The sequence below is a fragment of the Anarhichas minor genome, unplaced genomic scaffold, assembly GCF_050575085.1.
Source record: "Anarhichas minor isolate MPS153535 unplaced genomic scaffold, ASM5057508v1 ptg000041l, whole genome shotgun sequence".
Taxonomy (NCBI): domain Eukaryota; kingdom Metazoa; phylum Chordata; class Actinopteri; order Perciformes; family Anarhichadidae; genus Anarhichas; species Anarhichas minor.
This window is the reverse complement of record NW_027466487.1, coordinates 4,570,947-4,586,183: the sequence shown is the minus strand read 5'-3', so window position 1 is coordinate 4,586,183 and position 15,237 is coordinate 4,570,947. Positions and strand designations below refer to the sequence as shown.

Genomic DNA, 15,237 nt, shown 5'->3' with positions numbered 1-15,237 from the left:
CACTCCGGAGATTTGTTCCCCTCTTTCTGCCCTTCACAACATCCGAGGGTATCCTGGGATTTTTTTCCCATTTTTTTTTTTTAATCTAAACCAAGAAGTAATAGAAATGTCCCCTATGAACGTAAAAAAGACAACATTTGTAGTTAGGTTTCAGTCTTGACTTCCTTTGCAATCTGACACATGTAGGTAGTTTCCTGTCACATTTCAGATACAAATACAGGACATATACTGACATATATATTTCTGAGTGAGGTATCTCATACATATTTCCATGATGGTTTAATGTATAAACTGATTAATAGGGCTTTTAACATCAATTTAAGTGCTGAAATATGACTCAAACAGCTGCCCAAGTTTGGTTTATACTGATCATTTTATTTGGTGTATTTACAAACAAGCACATGCAGGAGGTTGACAGTGACTGACACTAGAGGGGCACTGAACTATATGCAATAGTAGGACACAGGGATGTCTACAGGCTACATGACACCAGAGAGAGAAAGAGGAGGAGGAGAGGGAGGTACACATCTCAATGTTACACGCAAGCAGCCGCACACACGCACGCACACACGCAGTGAAAGTGCAGGATGTGCAGACACAACGATGTGCTCACACTCATCTCTGCTTTCACTGCCAAACACGCTGCCATGTATGCACTCTCTCTCTCTCTCTCTCATGCACACACACACACACACACAAGACCCAGATAGATAGAGAGACATTAGATGGGTCAGATAGAGCTATTCCTTTCAGAAACCTCATGATCTATAAATAGTACATCCAATAAATTAACAGCTTTCGAACAAATGCATTTAGACCAGAATCTCACAAATAAACAAACCAAAAAATATAAACAGAATTGAATGTGTCAACTGATACTTCATCTTTATCGAGACATTATTTCTTGTAAACACCTAGGTGTTATCCATTTGATGGCATTTTATTGTGATCATAGGTTATGAGCACTGGTTAGATGAAATGCTACTGGACAGTTGCCATCGTGACTGTAATGTCATGCTACATGGCATTGACACAATAAAACGAGGAAACTTTGAAGAACTGAGCTTTCCCTGATTGATCAAGAGCAATGAAACTTTCCTGCTGTATTAAATGGAGGTACTTTAGTGTCAGCCTTTCCTGACCAGTTAAAATCCATCTCTTTCATATTAACTTTAACTATCTAAGCGATTGTTTTTGGCTTCATGTGCCAACATCAAATCAAAACTTTGAGTTTAAAACAAACAAAAAGGCTGTTAGTTGTACATTTAACCATATGCATAGTCATCAATACAGAATCTAGAGAATAACTAATAAATATATGACATAAAGCAATGGGGTTAGAATCAACATATCACTTCCACCACTACCACTATCATTAATATCAATGATTATGATGAGCAAACATGGCGGGAAGGGGTAAGATAAATACAACAGCGGAGGTATGAGGTGAAGACCAGCCACCAAACCTACGGACTTTACAGTAGCATTTATGAATACTTCATAAATACATCTGGGATTTTCTCACTGCATTAAGTTTAAGGTCAGATAGTGTTGAACAAGAGTTGAGCATAGTTGTGTGAGGTGTTTACTCTGACACGTGTTGGCCTCTTGAGGTTTTGGACGAGTTGAGAGATGAGCTCCAGATTGCTTTTGTCTGATATTATCTTCTATAACTGTGTGGGATGGATGGATGGATCGATAGATATTTTTTGGCATTCATTCAAAGCATTCATGGCACATTACAATGCATACAGTGTTAAAGGTATGAGGATAAATCTAATAATTGTATGAATATGATGTCAAGACAATAGCAATACATGAAGCAAACAGGAGGGAAGATACTGGATTTCATACTTAAACACATTACACATTTTTTTTTTTTTTTTGCATGGATGACAGCCACTTAATGTGGGTGTAAAGTTGCAAATGTAAAGATTTAGAATGAATCCATTCATTTTCAATCATCCACTTCCTCAATGTGGCCACAGTATTAAGCTGCTGCTCGTGTTTTACCATCTGCTTTCTCTTGTTCATCTATCTTTCTATCTATCTTGGTAATATCAATCTCAATTTATATACCTATATATATATATTTTTTTATGTATATTTATACAGTCAAATATAGTAGCAGAAACATGTCAAACACACATGAACCAGGCGATAAAGGTGAGAGGTCAATAGGGGTGAAAGGTCAATAGAACACAGATCTACACAGCTACAATTCACTACATTACTACGCAGTATGCAACAGGAGCTACGGCCCAGTACTCTCACATCCTTTCTCCATTCGACAACCTGCGAGCCACGACTCTCTACAGCTGACGGCGAGAGATATCAACGTGGCTACCACCAGGCACCAAATATGACTGTCGCCTCCTCATGACAGGCAGCCTCTGATCTGAAAGCACTCACATCTGCAAGTTGTTGATCGGGCAAAAGTTGCCCTGAGATCATTTTCAGATCAGTGGCTGACAAGGAATGCAGACATTGAGAAAAGAACATTTTAAAGGGATACTTCACCCCAAGATCAAGGTATGAAATGATTTAAGTTTGACTCGAGTCATTATTTCACAGCATCTGCTGCATTCCTGCTGCCAACATCCATTAGTTTAATGCTACCAAACTGGATGGATTGTGATGGGGAAAAAAAACCTCCCATATGTTCATAAAGGGAGTGGGCTGCAGACTGCTCCTGATGCACGTAAAGCAGAACAGATGGTGTTATACACTCAACTCAAACCGAGCAAGTGTGAAATATCCCTTTTAGAGTAGTGAAGCCTCACCATAACACTCGCCTAAATATATATATTTATATATATTCATTTTGTTTTTTTTATTGATTGAGTGCAGCAGTTATGGTACCGAAGTCACATGATGAGGGAGGTGTAGCCAATAGGTACCAGTCCCTCCTTGTCTCCCTGAAGACAGCGAATCCAGTCCTGATCGACTCCTCCTAACACCACCAGTTTCTCCCCTTTGCAGAAGCTAAGCTCCGAACCTGTTCCAGAGTGGTCACACAGCGTTCGTACGGACCTGAGGACAGACAGCAGAGATCTTCTCAGCCACAATTCTCTACACAGACAACATATGAGGTAGTCGATCCTTGGATGAGTCACAACACAGGATTGATGGTGAGTCACCAATTACAGACTTTCAAAGACGAAAAAGACAATAGGAGCGTTCCTGGTGTCTACTACACCCACTGGTGCTCTTGGAGGGGGGGGGAAGAAGTCATTTCAAAAAGGAAAAAAAACATGCCACAACTCATATTTAAAGGCGCAATGTGCAAGATCTGGTCAAGTTAGTTTTAAAACATTCAAAAATCAGCTAACATTATCCACAGAACTGCGTCTCAGCCATCACTGTCACTTTATGTCGGTTGTACCTGAGCGGTCTGGGTTTGTCCTTCATCTCCAGTGTGTCAACCTCCTTCTCTGACTCTGGTTCACTTTCTCCCTGGGGCTCTGGGCCCCTCCTTATTATCGGAGTGGAGTTGCTGCTCACCATTCGTGTCAGTGCAGTGACACCAGGAGCCAGCCACTGAGAGGGACGCCTGCAGAGACAGACACAAAGAGGACGAGTGGAACAGAGAGAGTGTGGGACAGAAGGGCAGAGAGGAATCACATAAAGCTACCAAACAAGTACAACAGTGACTTTAGAGTTTCTTAATGTAACTACAGTGGTTGAATTCACAAATTCATCACTTTTCTCTCTAGCTTAAGAAAAACAAATGAATTATGTGATTCATTGGCTAACCTGGTTGGTGGTGTGTGACCTGGTGGGCTGTTGAGGCTTTTAGAGGCTCCAAAGAGCCGCCCCAAACCCCAGGGAACCTGAGCCCCACTGCTGACCGCAGCAAAGTCACTTCCTGCTTGGGCCTGGCGGTCCGGCAGATCCGTCTTTACCTCCTCCTTTTTCAGGTTCGGCTCAGACAGGTTGTGGCTCAGTCTGCCTCCCCAGCGCATCACAGCCCCCCATCCCTGCTGGATCACCTATGATTAACAAAAATGTCAGCTCTGCAGGATCACAGACAACATATTTGACTACAAACACTGAACAGCCACGCAAAGGTGAGTACCTGTCCTGCCTGCTGAGCGAGGCTGTCCTCAGCATTAGGAAGAGGGAAGTCTCCAATATCCTTCTCCTGCACCCACAACAGCTGAGGACTTGTCTGAGTGACCGAAGCTTTTATGGGTGCAGCGCTGCTATGTGTTGACTCCCCTGGTACTCCATTCTTTGGATTGCTCAACGGTGACAATTTCTCTTTGGCTGCCCGATATTCTGGGCTTCCAAAGTCTACTTCTGAGAGGCTTTCAATATATTTGCAGCTTGTGATTTTGGATTTGGACCCCTCTGTTGACCGCTGGGATCCAGCATCCTGTGAAGGTGGACTGGGGATCTCTGGAGTGGGACTGTCTGGCTCTAAATGGTGGTGCTGGAAGAGCAGGTCGAGGTTGAAGGTCAGCAGGCTGAGAGGCTGCAACACGAGGAGCAGCTCCTCGAACAGAGGCTGGCAGGCAGTCAGCGACAGATGCATAAAGGAAGAGGGCCGGTAATATGTCTCTAGCACGTCTGAGAGAAAGAGAGATCACTGTTAAAAGCACATGCATGCCCACAAGAATGACAGGGAAGTGATGGAAACTTACCACTGCAAGACTGAAGGTGAGATAGCCAGAAATCAAGAAGCTTGGTACTAGAAGAAAAGAAAAATAGAGAACAGGAAAACTGAGGATCCAAAGAGAACATGTGCGGGGAAATTAAAATATAATGAGGAAAAAAAAACTGATAATGTTATGACTGATTTGAGCACTTGTCATGCTACCAGTAGAGACCAGCAAGGATGAGGAGCCATGACTCACTTCAGTAGACCAAGGAGGAATGCGTTGAACCTGTGTTTGCTCTGTCTGAGCTGAGGCAGCTCTCCAACACGGACTTGTAGTTTGAACAACGCTTGAGTTTTAGGACCTTGAAAAGTGGGTTGAGAGGAAGAAGGGAGGGAGAGAGAGAGAGAGAGAGAGAGAGAGAGAGAGAGAGAGAGAGAGAGAGAGAGAGAGGAACTTACAGAGGTCTGCGGAAAATTGCAGTGAAACTTGGCACTCATAAACCAATCAATATCTGCATCCTGTTGTTAATTCAGCATTTTAGACACTAAAATCAACAAGTATTGACTGATGTGTGGGAAAATGAGAGGCAGAATAAGTCCAGAGCTTATCATTATCAACCAGGGAATACAACAAGACACAACTAATATCAAATCCTTAATATCCAAGTCTATAAATGCTAATCTTCCGACAATTGGAGTGCTACCTGGCCTGGTTGAGGCCTGGACCAGACCCCAGGCTGAATTTGGCCTCCTGCCTGCAATCAGGTCACTCTGGTGAGGTTTCAAGCCATCGGTCAGCAAGCTGTGGAGGGCAGGGCAGAGACACTGCAGCACCAGACGGCCCAGAGATGGATTTATAGTGCTGTCTCCTGATAAGGCCTAGGGAGGGGTGAGCAGACAAGAAGAAGGGAAAGGAGGAAGATGTGCAGTGATAGGGAGGGACAGGGGAATAGAACAGCAAGGATGATTCAAGAAAGAGGGAAGAAAGGAAAATGGGACACATAAATGGAGGTTGGCGAGAAAGGGGGGTGGGGGGGGGGTATGGGTATGATTTGAATAGACATGAGTTGGGTGGTTGGAGTTAGTTTACAAACAAATTCATAAGACTACTAGATTAGGTTATCTAAAGATATTCTAGTACCTTGTTAACTGAGAAAGACTGAGGAGAGACGGAACAACATATATAGAGTCAGAACAAGAAGGAAGCGAGGGAAAGCATTTTCAAAGATGAACACTAAATTCAAAACAATATGACATTTTTTTTCGTTATCAAGAGTGATGTGAAACAAAACAGTTTTCATTAATGAAACAAAGAAAAAAACGTCTTAATTCTGTTATTTAAAATCCCACTGGTGACGTAAATTTAGCAGTGACTGACCTTCTGAACTACAGTGCGAGAAGAGCTGAACTGGGCCAAGATGGCTTCCACTGCCATACTGACCGCACTGACCAGAGCTGCAGGGAAGAACAATGGTCTTTGGTTAAACTGTAAGACCTCTCGACATCAGGGACAGAGACACACAGACGGACAGGTGAACACACACACAGGTGAGACACACACCTTTTTTGTCCTGCAGGCACAGAGCGGACAGGCCCAGACCTCTCATTGGATGCTTCACATCTTCGCCCATCCAGGATGTATCTGTCCTCTGGACAGAGCCAGCGAATGAGACACTGCGAACAGCTGACAGCGACAGCAAAAGAGCAATTACTTACTACAATTTGTATAAAAAAGATACAAATTCAACAGAAGCAAAATGAGTCACCACATACATTAAATGTATAAATAAATAAATACCATAACTAAAAAAATTGCGTTATTAGTAGGAGCAGTTAAGCAATGAGGAGCACCGGAGTAGGCAGATAGAAGCAGATGGTGCTACTGACAACAAACAGTGTGTGAAGACATCCTGTAAATATTGGTTGGTTGTGGTGCGCTTTCAACATCTGGATCTGTGAAGACAACTTTCTGGACACATCAGGGATAAGTAGGATCCCATGCATTAATCTTGACTCACACTCATACATACTTAATATAAGCATAGACAGGAGAAACTATCGAGCTAGGGGCGACACAGTTGTATCAGCTACCACATCAGTCAGGTCAGATCCAATCACACATACGTTCAAAGGGCAGGTGTTGTGTACAGTTCATATAAAATGATTTATATAAACTAGTTATATAAATACATTCATATAATGAACAAGATGCAGTGGACTTTGAAATTGCCCTAGATGTACACAAAGATAATAAAGTTGAACTTAAAATTTAAAATAATGACATTACAACATAATGGACAAGTATACTTGCGTTGTGCCTGGCATGAAATGCATGTGTCCATTTCAACATACCGTGCAAAAAACGGAAACAACATGGAGACAGACCAGACCGACACAAAGACAGACAGACAGACAGGGAGACGAGGAAAGAGGGAGAGCCATGAGAGCAACTCTAGGCACCCTGTGACAGGAACAGCTGTCACCCCTCTGAAGGCCCTTTGCAGATTTGAAAGGAAAGTGTAGATGAGACGTACCAGATGACCTGCAGGGAGCTACCTTCTGATACATAAAAGAAGCTACAGTTACCTAGTTCTTTCAAATCTGCAAATCCCCCGGGTCGAGAAAGTGACAAAAGTCTGAGAGACACTATATGCAGGGCAGAGACCAAAGACAGAAACAGACAGTAAAAAGGACAGACAGACATGCATGCAAGCAAGATGACAAAGAGAGTGTATAAGATGGAGAGAGAGAGAGCGAGAGAAATCTTACTCGCCACGCGTGACTGCGGAGGAGCCTGGTAGAGTTTTGGGGGTAGGGCGGGCGCCCTTGGCGGTATAGGAGGGTAGAGGTTTGGATAGTAGAGGGGAGCAGCGAGGGCAGGCAAGGTGTGAGAGCGGGGGAAAAGCGGGGAGCTGAGGTAGGAGCCTGCTACGCCTGGGGGGGGCGCACCGGGGCGCTGGGGAGGGGAGAGGGCGCCGATAGGGGAGAGGCGGGGAGGGGCACCCCTGTGCAGAGGGCAGTTTTTTGGGTGGTACAAGTAATACGTAGGAAGAGGAGGAAGCTCCTTAGATGTCCTGGCCTTGTTGCTGTTGTGATCCGTGCACGAGTTTGTGCGCTTTTCTGAATACAGCGAGTCCATAGTACTGACACTGTTTGAATACGTCATCATGACATCTATGTTCTTATATGGGGTCGTGCAACCAGGAGCCTCTGCGGTGCCACTAACAGGTGTGTCTGACTTAGTGTGTGTGTCTGAGTCACTGCGGTATAGAGAGTCAAAATTACAGATAGAGTCAGACGTAAGGACCCTGTGTGTGTTAAACATCTTCCCATAATCACAAGGAGAGTCTGCACCAAAATCTTCCAGAGATTCATAGCCAGAGTTTATATCAGGGCTGGAATCATCTCTGTGGATACAAGCTGAGCCGGCAGCAGGGGCCCACTGTGTGTTACAGTGTTTGTCTGTGGACTCCCTGCCTGCATGACTGCGGGGTCTGGGATCTGCAAAGGGCTGGGAGTTACAGTAGCCTGGATGATAGGAAGGGAGGGCGGTGTGGAGGAAATAGGGTTGGGAGGACTGGGCGAGGGACAGTGGTGGGGAGGAAACTGCTTATTGGAAAGGGTAACAAGGCCAAAAAATTGAAGGTGCAGAAGTCAGGATGGAGAGGGCAGGCGCACAAGCAAAGCGATTATGAGGGAGCAAAGTGGAGCCATGGACAAACAATGGAAACAACAAAATGGGATGGATGGGTGAGAAAAACAAGGAAGTTTAAAGCAACAAAAAAAAAATGTGGCAGAGAAATGGGAAGGAGAGAGAGAGATGCAGAAAATGTTAGTGTCTGTCGAGAGAAAAATGCACAGTCATGAGTGTATTCCAGCAGAAATCGTCATCATGTAACATCATGCAGTAATGCAGTATTTAAACAATTCAAACAGTTGATTGACACTTACACATTGTCAGTGCATGAGAGTCAATGGAGTTGATTTATGAAGGGCAATAACCACAGTTTTTCATTTGAGAGTGTTTGACACAACTTCTCACAGCTGCACAGTAGAAATACTACGTATTCCCCACTGACACCATCATCTCAAATGCCACCATCAATCGCAAATATTCATCATATTTCAATGTGGGTTTTCTTTACAGCGTCTGGTTTCACTTTTATTTCATACTTGAAGTAAGAGTTATGAATATAAAGTAACAGTGTAACAGTTTTGTAATTTACTGCAGTGCCATCATCACCTCTGGATCACCTTCTCTTCTCTTTTTCTCTGCGCTGCCGTTTGTTTTCTACCTCTCTAGCTTCTTTCACACCACCACCCCCTCCCCTCTCCAGCAGTATGCTGAGTCAGTCAACAGATAGCAGACTTCTGTCGGTTCCTGCACAATCACCATGCCTGTCTCTGTTGAGATTAAGAGATTGTGGCTACAATAATTTTCGTTCCTCAATTACCTGTGACAGACTGCTCGGCTATGGGCTACAAAATGAGCTGGAAAGCAACCATACCTTGGTCAGACTTGAGCTGTCTCTGAACTGTAACAAACACATGATACTTCCTATTTTTCTGACACCAGCTTTCAGCAATTGGCCCATATACTTGGATCCACCCCCTGGTCTCTTAAAGGTGTACACACCTATTTCTGGCTTGTTGCAGGGGTTTCTGAGGGAAACTCCTGCAGCGTATAAATCATTAGTAATTCAGCGACTTTTATAATCAGAAAGCAAAGGTTAAATAATGCCCAAGTAATTATACAAGAAGAGAACTAATTTTAGCAGCTGATTGGTGGAGAATATGAGCAATTTAAATCAAGCTTAAACCCGACTGACAATCTAATCCTTAGGGTTTATGTAGCAAACTGCAGCACTGAAAGAGATAAGTAACTTGATCTTGTGCAACTCTAGGGAGTAAACGTGGGGGAAGCAGAGAGACAGGATAGGCAGAAAGAGAAAAGCATTTGAACATCCCAAGTAGATGTTATTTAAAACCAGTAAAGAGGCAGAGAAAGAGGAAGACATTTTTTTAGGACACAGATAGAAAGAAACGAGAAGTTGAAGGTAGAAAGACTGAGGAGAAAGGTGGTGAGCTCAGTGGGCATTCCATTATCCCCCTCCCCGTGGGTCTAAAGAGTGGATGAATAATTGAATAAGGCCGTGATGACATCACACTTTAATAACCAGTGTAGGAAAACTGGCTGGAAAGTTTCCAACCTTCTCTTTCTCCTCATATTACCTTCACTCCCCTCACTTTATCCCTCCATCTCTATATTGCTCATGTTCCCTCTGCAGCTTCCACTGTCTTGTTAGCTTCCCTCATCTACCACCTTCTGTCAATCCCTTGTCATCATATCACGTATCACGCATTTCTGCGACTCATGCTCGTCCTCCATCTCTTCACTGTCGTTCCATTTATCATTTCCATAAATGAGTCAACCCTTGGTTTTCTGTCTCTTTCTATTCCACTGTCCGAGGATGTTATTTGTGCATCTCTTTCTGTCCATCATCCGCCCATCCCAGATCTGCTCTGTTGTTTAAATTACACTGAGTTACTTTGATGTGTTTATTTTCTCCCATGCACACACAAAACTGCATGCACACGCTGATCCCTTCCCCTATGTCATTAAATTAATCTGACTCCTTTATTATCATTTGCACCATCATGCTAATTCCCACTCACCTGTAGTTCTTGTTTCTAAAGTCCTTCCGCCATCGGCTTGTCCTCTCACCTCCACCTCCACCTTCTCCACCTTCTCCACCTCCACCTCCTCTTCTTCTTTCCTTTCATTTTCATCCCTCTTAACTTCTTCACCCTCCCACTCTCTGCCCATGGTCCACAGGCTGCTCTCACTGACTGAGCAGCCAATCTTCTGTGATGGGCACAGCTCCGGTTGTCTACCCTCCTCGTCAGCTCTCTGGAGCATTTCCTTCAGAGCGGCCATTGAGGTGAGGGCCGGTGGCGGCTGCATAAAAAAGGCCTGAGCCTGAGAGGTGTACTCCCATTGGTTGCCGTCGCCGCCTGCCATCTCTCTTCTCCACCTCAGGTTGTACAGTATATCTGCATCTGGAGTAATAACTGTTGGGTCAGGGTCTGGATCAGTGATCACCTTTGTTTGGAGGAAGGTGCTCTTGTTGCGGTAACGCAGCTCTTTAAAAGTCGTGACTTTTGGCGCTAACCCTGGAGATGACCCTGAAGAACTGAGCTTCTTTTGATTTTCCACAAGAGATTTTCTCACTGCCAGGGTTGGATGCTGTAGTAGGGCTTCAGGGTCAGGTGTGAATGCTATGAGCCAATCAAATCGCTCAGGCTGTGCAGAGTTAGCCTTCAGAGTGCTGATTTTGTGGTGTGGCACAGATGGTGGGATTGGGGGTAAGGGGCGAGGAGGAGGAGGAGGGGGAGGTGAATCTAGCACCTCGGCAGGATACCGGAAAGACTCAAAGCCCATATTCTTTGTTTTGGTTTCCTGTGTATTGCTAAAACCAGTGCTGTAGTTAGGGTCAGAGGTCAGACCACTGCTTCTCTTCCTTCTCCTTGCCATATCAGTGAACGAGGTGGTTCTTTGTGTGCTCTCCTCATTTGTTTTGCCATCTTCAGCTATATCTGCTCTTCGATCTCCATCCATCTTGCCTCTGCTTCTCCATCTGTCTCTGGCCATCAACTCTGTGTCACAGTCCTTCATCTCATTCTGATCTTTTAGTCTGAACTCATGTAGCTCCCCAGACCTGAGCGAGATAACGTGATCTCCATCAACCTCATCCTCCTCAAACCCTCCAACACAAACACCAAGTTCTGGGCTGAGTTTGAGGAGCTCAGCTTGGGTCAATCCAGCAAGCATTAATAGCTTCCGAATCTCTACATCCAGTGCATGGAAGGAGGGGGGAGGAGGCAGGGCAGGTGGAGTTGGTATTGCAGGGGGAGATGAGGAGGAGATTGAGATAACTGGTGGAGGAGGCAGAGGTGGGGGACGTGTGGTGGGAGGAGGAAGGGAAAGGGGGGTCTTTTCCTGTTCGGTTTGGAGAGCAGCGAGCCGCTGTGCCTCTTTCCTGGCAAGGTGACGCTTCCGAGGGGGAGGGATGGGAGGAGTTGGGGTGGGGATAGATGGAGGTGGAGATGGGGTGGTATAAAGGGTGAGGTAAGGGACCAGTTTAGAGGTGGGAAGAGAAGGGATGGAGGGAGGAGATGGAGGTAGGGGTTTCTCACACCTAAAAGTTGTGAAAGTGGGGGATGAGGAGTTAGGGGAGAAATTAGACAATGTAGGAGAGGTGGACACAGCCATGGAGGTGGTCTCCCTACTGATATTGATGTAGGTGTGGAGGTCAGAGCTCACGCTGGCATGACGCGCTGGAGGTTTGGGGGGTCTCGGTGGCGGCTCGACAGGAGAAGGGGTGAGGGAATCAGGAACAAGAGGATCCTCACAGTCTGATGGAGCAGTGAGGTCAACCCCTGCATCTGAAAACTCCTGAGAGTCTCCCATCGCTCCTCGGCCACTTTTATACAACTTCCAGGGAATGTCGATGTTGCCCATTTCATCCATGACATCTGAGAGATCCTGCTCCTCCAGATCTCCAAGATCAAATCCCTCCTCGTGGAGTTTGGCGATGTAGGCCAGTTTTACTTCCCGGTTCACCTTCTCCAAGCGATCCAAGTGATCTAGCCGATCCCTCAGAACATCCCAGTGTTGTTCCTCCTCCAGATCCCAACGAGCCACTTGGATCACCTGGCTGAAGCGCTCCATTTTCGCAAACTCACCAACAGATTCTAGAAAGTCAAGCAAACCTTGTTTGGTGACCTCAGAATCACCTTTGGCCCCTAAGTAGTCAGGAGAAGGGGAGTCCAGGGCAGAGGGGTAGCCCTCATCTGGGGAGCAAGGGGACATTGGGGAATGTGATGTTAAGACGAAGGGATTGCAGCTAAGAGGAAGGGATGGGGGTGAACGCGCAGGAGGTTTGCATTCAGGGGCTCGTGGGTGAGAGCGGCCTTTGGGGGACAGAGCAACTGTCAGATTATCTTGGTCGTGAGAAGAGCAGATGGAGGCGGATTGATCTGCACAGTCAGAATCCAGATCAGAGCAGGAGCTGATAGAAGTGGAGGACGACGAGGTAGAGGAGGAGAGTGAAAACTCCAGGAGGGAGGGAGGACAGTCACAGCATGAGGGGACCAGGGTGTCATCATCGTCGTCGTCGTCATCATTGTCAGCCTCTTCAACATCATCAATATCAAAATCCCCACTGCTCTCTTCCTCGTCGTCTTCTTCCTCTACTTTTACATTTTTCTTGTTGTCCAGATTAGTGCTTGCGGCTGCATTCTTGCCTTCATTTTCCAGACTGGCAGCAGGGCGGGCAGAGGCCTCCAGCTGGGCCTGTGCTTTGGCGGGAGGCTGAGGCTTCTCCTTGGTCCCTTTCCCATCCTGCCTCTGGGGCAACGGGGCCGGAGGTGGGGGTAGCTGCAGTTGCTGTCTGATAGAGATGGTGTTGTTGTTGTTGTGGTTATGGTTGAACATGCTGTTATTGTCCTGCGGGGAGCGGCCATCGCAGCACAGACACGGGAGGCTCGGCTCGTTGCAGTTCGGGTCAAGAGGGAGAACGGAGGGAAGCGGAGGTAATGCGGCTGCTGGTGCAATTTTGGCTGCCGCAGATGCACGAGCACTCTTGGGTTTGGGCTTAACTGATTTGGAGAAGGTGGAGCCTTGTTTCTGTGAGCCAAACCTGGACTGGGTTACTGGTGCTCGAGGCTGCACTGCCACCCTGGTCCTGGTGGGTGCAGGGGGAGCTTTGGTAGGCCGGCGTGGGGAGGACGTGGTCATCGTGTTCATGTTTTTATCCTCCCTCTGGAAACCAGGGCCTTGAGACTTTGGTCCAGCTACGGTATTGGTCCGCCTGCTGACGTCAAAGCGCCGCGGCTTTGGAGGCTGAGAGGAGCAGCTGGAGGACTGCATTGTGGGAATGGGACTTTTCAGGAATCTCTGATATTTCTGTTGCTATAGAAACAAGTGTTGTAAAGGACAGATCCAAACTATGATGCGCCGTGACGGTCACATCTTGGCTTGACTCCCAAGATCCTGTAACATCAAAGAAGACACACAGTGAATAACGACCAGCAAAATTCTGCTTTTCAAAAACCTTTTTCTTGCTCTACATGTTTTCATATTAGGCTTAGTCTTTGGAGTTAAACTCATCATCTGGACTATCCATTAAAACGCAATTACTTTCAAGCTTTTTATTTTATAATTATCACAGCCCAAGTCCTGGAAGGCAACAGCAGTGATATGAACACACACACACACACACACACTGTCTCACGCACAGCGCTGTAAAAAAAAAGGCACATTATCAAACATCCCCACCTAAGGAAAACAATTCAAGCTGAAACAATTGATCAATTTATAAATTAACAGTAAATGAATAAGCTTCTATGTTAATATTTGCAAAAATTCCAAATATTCTCTGATTCCAGCTTCTCAAATGTGAATATGTGCTGGTTTTCAAAGATTTTCATGATAGTAAACTGAATGTCTTTGCCTTTTGGACTGGTAGTTGAACAACACAAGACATTTGAAGACGTCACCCTGGATTCATCACCTTGAGAAACTGTGGTCATTTAAAAAAAATTGTAGTAGTCAAAATGCTTCATTGATTAACCAAGAAAATGATGGACAGGTCAGTTATTAATGAAACAATTGCTAGTTGCTGCACTTAAAAATATTGAATCTTTTGTTGAGCAATACTGTGCAGCTAGAAACATTGAGGTGCCTTCAGACTTCAGACGTCCAGTTAGACATCGAAAATGTATATAACATGGTTTTCTGCATGCAAAGTATCATCTGTTTTACTATTTCCTTGGTTTTCAGATGCTGTATCTATCTATCTATCTATCTATCTATCTATCTATATATCTATTTAAACAAACACACACACACACATCACATGAAATGATCCCCATGATAATAATTGTCAGTTAATTTATAGCTTAATAACTGTCACTTGTCATCCTTATCGGTCATGTTCAGCTTCAATTCATGAGTTTACAGTAGTCAGACTGTCTCTATCTGAACCAGTCCATCCTAACAAGCTGAAGAGAGGCAGTGAGATCAAAAGAAATTATGTAAAAAAAATTAAAAAAACACGTACCTAGAGCAATGACTGAACATTTAACTAGAGCATGAAACAATCAGGCAGCAGCACTGAACAGCACCGAGTCTGCCTTTTAAAAGCCCATCTACCGAAGGCTATTGCTCTTATATTCCTCCACAGTGCCCTTCACTTCACTGAGGAATATAAATCACTCCAGCGCTTGCTTACACATGGGCCTTCGTCGGAATGGCATTAAAGCCAACAAAGCCTTGAAATAACACACAAAACCAGCATATCATCAGATGTAATTCAAGCCGTCCCGTGAACAGTATTTACCCCTGCATGTATTGATCCCACAGAGCTGATGGAGACGGGGAGGGGGGGAGAGGAGGGGGAGGAGGGGGCAGCTACCTCCAACCGCATCGCCCTGAAATACAGGCCCGTCCGCCCCTATTATAACTAAATTACTATACATAATATTTAGATTCCAGTTAAAACCGATAATGATAATACATTTTACCGAAGAATTACTCAAGAAATATCATTGTTAACAGCGGAATTGCATGT

General features: G+C 45.2%; 1 protein-coding gene across 1 annotated transcript; it reads right to left on the bottom strand.

Moving 5' to 3' along the window:
• Window positions 1–354: 354 nt before the first annotated feature.
• On the bottom strand, window positions 355–13,535 carry rusc1 (RUN and SH3 domain containing 1). The gene is made up of 11 exons (XM_076109686.1): window positions 10,280–13,535; window positions 7,373–8,209; window positions 6,165–6,287; window positions 5,982–6,058; window positions 5,308–5,482; window positions 4,860–4,965; window positions 4,647–4,693; window positions 4,079–4,572; window positions 3,757–3,992; window positions 3,386–3,553; window positions 355–3,033 (listed from the first exon to the last, which is right to left on the bottom strand). Exons 1-11 carry the CDS (start codon window positions 13,533–13,535, stop codon window positions 2,868–2,870), a joined length of 5,685 nt encoding a protein of 1,894 aa, XP_075965801.1. The 3' UTR covers window positions 355–2,867.
• Between the last annotated feature and the right edge of the window lie 1,702 nt (window positions 13,536–15,237).